Source organism: Enhydra lutris, unplaced genomic scaffold (assembly GCF_002288905.1).
Source record: "Enhydra lutris kenyoni isolate GAN:26980312 unplaced genomic scaffold, ASM228890v2 scaffoldscaffold21, whole genome shotgun sequence".
NCBI lineage: Eukaryota > Metazoa > Chordata > Mammalia > Carnivora > Mustelidae > Enhydra > Enhydra lutris.
Genome location: NW_019154105.1, coordinates 49,533,526 through 49,540,355, shown reverse-complemented (window position 1 = coordinate 49,540,355; position 6,830 = coordinate 49,533,526). Strand labels below are relative to the sequence as shown.

Sequence of the window (6,830 nt, the reverse complement as noted above, 5' to 3'; positions counted from 1 at the left end):
AAGCAGAAAACTGAGGTGCTGTTGCCAAAGGAAGCGGGAATAGATGTTCCCAAAGCTGACTGCACACCAGAATGACCAATTTAAAAAAAACAAAACAAAACAGTTCTAGGAAACTGGCAGTGGATTCACTCAGCCTGGGGTGGAGCCTAGAAGTCTAGATTTTGAACAAGCTTTCGGGCTGCCAAGACTAGTGTTTGGGTCTCTAGGAGCCCCCCTCCCCCAACCCCCTGGCCATCCCTCCTCAGTTGCACTCCCCACTCTGAGCCTGATGGATCTGCTGACATCACCATTCCCTCCCAGGGTCTGAAGCCCCAGACGGCAGGGGCTCATGCAGCTCTGGGTACCCAGCCTGGAGTGAGCGCCCACAGCCCACTTGCTGAAGGAAGACAGGCAGGCAGACAGGCAGGCAGACAGGCAGCCTTCTCCCCTGTGGGCTCTTCTGGGAGAGAAAAGCTTCTGTTTTGGGAAGGGGCTGCCATGATGGAGGAAAGACTGTGGCAACAAAGGCGAGCAGGCCAGCAGGGGCGGACAAGGCTCACGGTTCCCTGGGCCACACACTCTTAGAAGACTCCTCCATAACTTGAATGATAAAGCATGACTGTATGCCGACCGCCGGGTCAGCATCAGATCCCCATTTTACAGACGATGAAGGGGAGGCCCCTGAGGGAGCAGGAGCAGAGTTGGGAAGTGACACAGCTGGGCCTGGGCAGCCTGGCCCACGTGACCACCACCCACATGCCCCCCCACCTCTCAAAGGGCTGGCACCAGGGCTCCAGGACAAAACACCATCCATATTTGCAAGGGGCCCATTTCCTTCCTAGTAGCATCCGGCAAACATAAGTCAACAGCAGAGGAAATCAGGGGAGAGCAAGAAAGAGGCCATTGTACACCTCTCCAAAAAGGCTCTTTTCTGCCGACTTCTTATTTCCCAGCTGTGTGCTGAAGGTCACTGGCTACGTCTGCACAAACCAGTGAAGTCACAAGAAGGAAAACTTGGCGGGGGAACCCAGGCGTGGGGAGGGTGGAGCTGGAGACAGAGGAGGGTGGAGTCAGAGGAGGAGGGGGCCAGGCCATTCCACACGCGGGGACAGGGCCTCCTGACCCTCCCTCAGTCAGCCCAATGGCTGGCTTTCCTGGCCGTGACCACTCCCGTGGGCTGGCTTCCCTGCACACCCACAAACAGCCCGGCCTCAGGAGTCTGCCTGCATTCCTGTGAACACTGGGTGCTGCTCCCTACTTCTCAGAAGGCAAGCTCTTTTGGAAGAGCTGGAAAGGTGGGTGCCTGGTTGAAGCTCCTTTCCTTCTTCTCCGAGGGTGCTTTTTATGAGCTTGGAACTGGGGCGGGGCGTCTGGCCTCTGCTTGGAAAAGCGCTTGATCATCTTTTTGAGAGGGACCCACTGAAGGACAGAACCTGGCTGCTCTGAAAGGGATGAGTGGGGAGGTAGAAGAGGGATGAGGGAGGAGGCCTTGGGAGAGAAAGGAGCTGTTGTCCTTTGCACCTGCGATGAACTGTCCCCGCAGACTTTAGGGTTAAAAAAGAGAAATCTGGAGGGAAGAAGGCCACCTCTCTCTCTTGCATGCCTCCGGTGCCTGGACCTACTAGGGCCCAGCCACCTCCTGGGGGAGGCATGGGTGGGAGGGCCTGGCTGGCTCAGACTCATCTCCAGGGTGCCTTCTAGGAATAAGGAACTGGAATGTCGGAAGGGCCACCGTCTTCCGAGATCCAGACCCAGAAAGGAGGCACAGCCTTTGTGGCTTCCTTGGTCCTCTGTTTCTGATAAGCTGTCTTCTCTTCCAGACCAGGCACACAGACTACCCCCCCCTGCCCCGCCAAACCACATGGTCTTTCACAGCTCAATCTCAGAGGGACAGTGTGCATGTGTGAGATGGGTGAGCCTGCCGTGGACTGGGCGGGGGGGCGGTAGAAGTCAAGGTTTAGAACCACAGAGTCCGGGCTCACCTAGTGTTGCAGAAGAATTTTTTTTTCTTTAAAGAGAAAAGGATCTCTTTCGAATGTTAAGTATTACCCAAGCATTCTCAAAATAGAAAGTTTCATTGACACACCCCAAACAATCTGGTTTTGCTCTGTTTTTAAGGAAGAATTTTCCGACTGGCAGAGCCCTCCGAGGGGCAGGACTGCTGGCAGGGGTGGGCAAGGCGATGATGATGCTGGAGAGCTCGAGGTTGAGGCCTGGGTTGGTTCCTCACTGCGGGACCCGCTCCCTGGGGCTCTAGTGGGGAGTATGGGGAAACCCATACCAGGCCCTGTCTGAGGTGGTGGTACCCTTGACCTGCCCTTCTGGACTTCTACCTTTCCTGCCCCTCCTTCTTGGAGCCTTTCCTGGGCACCTCCTTCTCTCATGGCCTCAGTAGCGTCTCTCAGCGGATCATCCTGAAACTTCTATCCACATTTCCCTCCGGTCGCTAAGGGCTGCCAGATACCGGGAACTTCCTACCTAACCAGGCTCTGTGCTGTGTGCCTTCAGCTGTTCAGTGTGCTTGGGCCACACACTTCTAAATCTTGCCGTCAGCTGTTTATTGACGCTGTAACCTTGGGCAAGAGGCTTACTTCTCCGTGCCTCAGTTTCCTGCTCTTTGAAAGGTGGATAAGAGTAACGCCTACCCCACTGGGCTCAGGGAAGGCTTCTGTAACTCGATACAGACAAAGTGCTTTTAACAGCGCCTGTAGGTGTGTTTGATAAATGTTAGCCCCTCACACTGTCTCTCTGAAACCTCAAGGCAAGGCTCGAAGGTCCGTATTATTATCCCTATTCGCAGATAAAAACACTGAAGCTCAGAAGAGAGGTGGAGCTCAATTAACTTTCAGTCCAGCAGTTTCTCTGCTGCTCTACACTCATAGTGAGCCCAGAACCCATTCTTTTCATCATCATACTAGATTGCCTTTCTGTAATGGTTACAAGAAGGAATAAACACCCCGCCCTGGAGTTTGCTTTTCAAGTGGCACGTGCCTTTGAAAGCACGGCCGACCTGCAAACCAGTTCTGTGGAGAGAGCACTGATCCGTGAGGACAGACTTAAAACTATGAAGACAACCTGCCAGATAGTATCTCACTGAATCTTCACCGTGATCCTTGGTGACATTACCTTATCTGGTGGGGAGCTGGGACAGAGTCAGTCACTTCCCCACAATATGGTGATTAGCACACATTGGGATTGGGATCTGAGTCTGTGTCTGACTCCAAAATCCTGGCTGAGTCCCCGAGTCTCTGATGGAGCTTTAAAAAAATAGTAATCCATGCCCACTGAATCAGAATCTCTTGGGTGAGGACTGGGCATGTGACTTTTAGAGTCAGAATCCAATGTGCAGTCAACATGGAAAACCTCTCACAGGGACACTGCCTCTCCCAAGTGCCAGACACATATTTCCAAACGGCTACCAAAGAGATACCCGACCTGGGCACTGACCAGCCTCTCACCCTCAGCGGGCTCAGGGTGAACTCAGCCTCTCTCCCAACTTCTCAGGGCCTCCTACCAGCAGGCACCCGCCTTGTCTTCCCTGCTGGGAACCCCATCATCATGGCTGTTACCGCTCCCTCTCCATCCCCACTATAAGTGCTATTCAAGATGTCTCCCAAATCCATGCCCCTCCATCTTTGCTGCCTCCACCTTGGTGAAGGCCCTCATTAGGTCTGCTTTCCCCTGAGGCAACCAGGCAACTCATCTCCCTCCGGCTGTCTCCGTTTTTCCTTCTCTGTGTCTCCATCTCTTGCTAGGCTATTCCCACTCCATCTTCCCTCTTCCCTCCAACCCCAAAGACCAGCCCATATCCTTTCCCCATCCAGGTTAATGAACTGAAAACTATCTCATTGCCCTCTGCTTTAAAATTTCCACTGGCTCTAGACCACTCCCCCCGCCCCCCCAGCCCAGCCCAATATCCACAGTCCTTACTTAGTACAGCAAACCTAGACCCTCAGCCCCTGAGGGTCAGCTCTAAATTCCCTCCTCCCTGGCTGCACACACCATGTTCTAGCCACACAAAACTTCCCCCAACCCCTTAAACAAACCATGCCCTTTCACAGGCTGTGAACATGTCACATTGTGCCTCCTGCCTGAAGTGGGCTTCCAACCTGGCTCAGCTCAAAGACTGCTTGCTTTATGAGACCAAGTTCAAATGTCATCTCCTCTGGGAAGCCTTCTGGGAGTTCACACAGCAGTGTGGGTACTCCTTCCTCTGTCCTTCCCCAGCACAAGACTCTTCCATCTTCAGTCACAGGGAGGGCGTTAGAATGATCTGATGACATGTCTGTCCCTCCATGAATTCCTCATTCAACAATCACATATTAAAGGTGTCCTACAGCCAGGTGCAGGCCCAGGTGCTGGGGATGATGAGTAAGACTCAGCTTCTGTCTTCAAGTCTACTGTGCGCGCCAAAGAGAGGACAGGGCACTTCAGAGAGAGGGCATCGCTGGTGCAAAGACCAAGAAGGCAGGGGCAGCTAGTCTCAGTAGGTGTGTAAGGAAGGATGCTAGGCCAGAGTGGCAGGGGATGTGGTGGGGTGATCAGGGGAGGCAAGAGGTCTGGAAGGGCCACCCTCACCCGACCCGAGGTGCTCCCCGGATTGCCCCAAGACTCCATCCATGTGATGGATCCAGGGCTGGAAAGGACTATGATCACACTTGTGGCTCAAAAAGATCGCCACGAGTTGCCCAAGACTGTGTCAACCCCCGCACCTAACCCAGGTCCTGGAGCGCGGCAGGGCCTGAGACGCAGGAGCTAAGGCAGGAATGCCCACTGGGCAAAGAAGCCCCTGGGGTCCAGAGTCCAGAGGCTCCCCAGTGCCAGCAACTAAGGCTCGCTCCGCCCCACCCCTGGGGGTGCCCACAGGTCACCGACTCTGGCTATGCTGGCCCTGTTGCTGCTGTGTGCCTACCTGCTGCTGGCGGCCCCCGCCTCGCGCGCCTGGCCTGGCGTGGACCCGGAGGAGCCCGGCTCCAGCACGGCGGCGCAGATCCGCGACATGCACGAGAAAGTGACGGCTATCTGGCAGGAGCTGACGCAGCGACAGGCGGCGGCCGATGGCCCGGACGCCGCGCTCCACGCCGCCTGCCGGGTGGAGCCGTCGGCCACGCTGGACACCGCGCAGCCACGGGTGAGCGGCCTCGTGCTCTTCCGGCAGCTGGCGCCCGGGGCCCGGCTCGAGGCCTACTTCGACCTGGAGGGCTTCCCGGCCGAGGCCAACAGCTCCAGCCGAGCCATCCACGTGCACCAGTTCGGAGACCTGAGCCAGGGCTGCGAGTCCACGGGCGCGCACTACAACCCGTTGGCCGTGCCACACCCGCAGCACCCGGGCGACTTCGGCAACTTCGCCGTGCGCGACGGCCGCCTCTTCAAGTACCGCGGCAACCTCGCTGCCTCGCTCGCCGGCCCGCACTCCATCGTGGGCCGCGCCGTGGTGGTGCACGCGGGCGAGGACGATCTGGGCCGCGGCGGCAACCCGGCCAGCGTGGAGAACGGCAACGCGGGCCGCCGGCTCGCCTGCTGCGTAGTGGGCTTGAGCGGGCCGCTGCCCTGGGCGCGCCTAGCGCAGGAGCACGCGGAGCGCAAGAAGCGGCGGCGCGAGAGCGAGTGCAAGACCGCCTGAGAGCGCCCCTCCGTGGTCGCCGGGGTCACAGAGATCCCCCCCTCCCCGTGGCCCCCGACGCCCTTCCCCTCCGCGCGCGCCCCAGACCTGTCCCCTGCCTGCCACAAGTCTCTCCCTCTGCTCCCAGAGACACCCACAGGCCGGGTCCCAGGGCTGCCATGGCTGAGGTCTCCCGGAAAATCCCCTCCACCCCGACACCTCCAACCACGTATGCGGAGACACCCCTCTGCTTCCAGGAGGCAGCCCCCGCCCTCTGAGACCACTCATCTTGAGCTCTGAGGGCCCGTGGAGGTATTGAAATACCCTATCTACCCTCCCAGACCCCCCCACTCCGAGGTTCCTTCCCACCCTGTCACCCCACCCTCATTCCAGGAGCCCTGAAATCCCTCTTTGCCCCGAGGACTTAGCTCTTCCCACCCCGTCGATTCCTTCTAGGAGCTCTGAGACCCCTCCTGGGGTTACCCAGCCCCCCATGCCCGCCTAGCCGCCTGTCGTGCACCATGCCAGCAAATGAGCCTGCGGTTAGGCACCCCTGCCCCGTGTCCTCTCAGCTGTCTGTCGCTCGCCCACTGCCACCCCGCAGAGAATTGCTCCTTTGGGGGCTGTTTGGCAATCTTTGTGTTCGCATTAAAACTCAGCAATTCAGACTTGCACTGGGGCCTTGGTTACTTATTTTGTTTGTCTGAGGCTCTGCTCCCAGGCTCAGCTACTCTTCGGAAATAGCAAAGATATTTCCCAAATCCGTGCAGGATTTCTCCTTATCCTCCTCTCTCCAAGTCTGCTGGCCGCGGTATTCAGTCACTGGTTGCCTTGCCCTTCCGTGGGTCTCCGAGAATGGAGGGCACCAGGATCACTCAGGAACGTGAGAGGGGGGAAAAAAAATGACAGCTTCCTGGGCCGGAATCCAAAGGAAAAGATGGACATCTATTTGCAGTAAGCTTCCTGGAAATTCCCAGGCTGGAGCCACCGACCTGGCACACAGCTCATGCCACTTCACTGGGCCTGGCATCTCCCAGCATGTGCCTCTAAGGGCAGCCCGAGGTCCATTTCCCAGATGTTGGGGAAAGGGCCAGTGAAGCAGTCCAGTGGGCAGTTTACAGGGAGGTTGGTATTGCTGTCAGAAGTTGCTGGCTTTCTCCAGGACCCAGACAAGGACAACGTTCTTCTTCTTGACTTCAAGAACCATGGAGCCCAATGGTAGGCTTTGACTTGGATGTTCAGCCTCTCT

The 6,830-nt window shown here is 57.2% G+C and overlaps 1 protein-coding gene across 1 annotated transcript; it reads left to right on the top strand.

Moving 5' to 3' along the window:
• Positions 1–1,204: 1,204 nt before the first annotated feature.
• Positions 1,205–5,655, top strand: LOC111149233 (superoxide dismutase 3). Its single transcript, XM_022506183.1, has 2 exons — positions 1,205–1,274; positions 4,846–5,655. The coding sequence occupies exon 2, from the start codon at positions 4,862–4,864 to the stop codon at positions 5,600–5,602; it is 741 nt and encodes a 246-aa protein (XP_022361891.1). The 5' UTR covers positions 1,205–1,274; positions 4,846–4,861; the 3' UTR covers positions 5,603–5,655.
• The last annotated feature ends 1,175 nt before the right edge of the window (positions 5,656–6,830 follow it).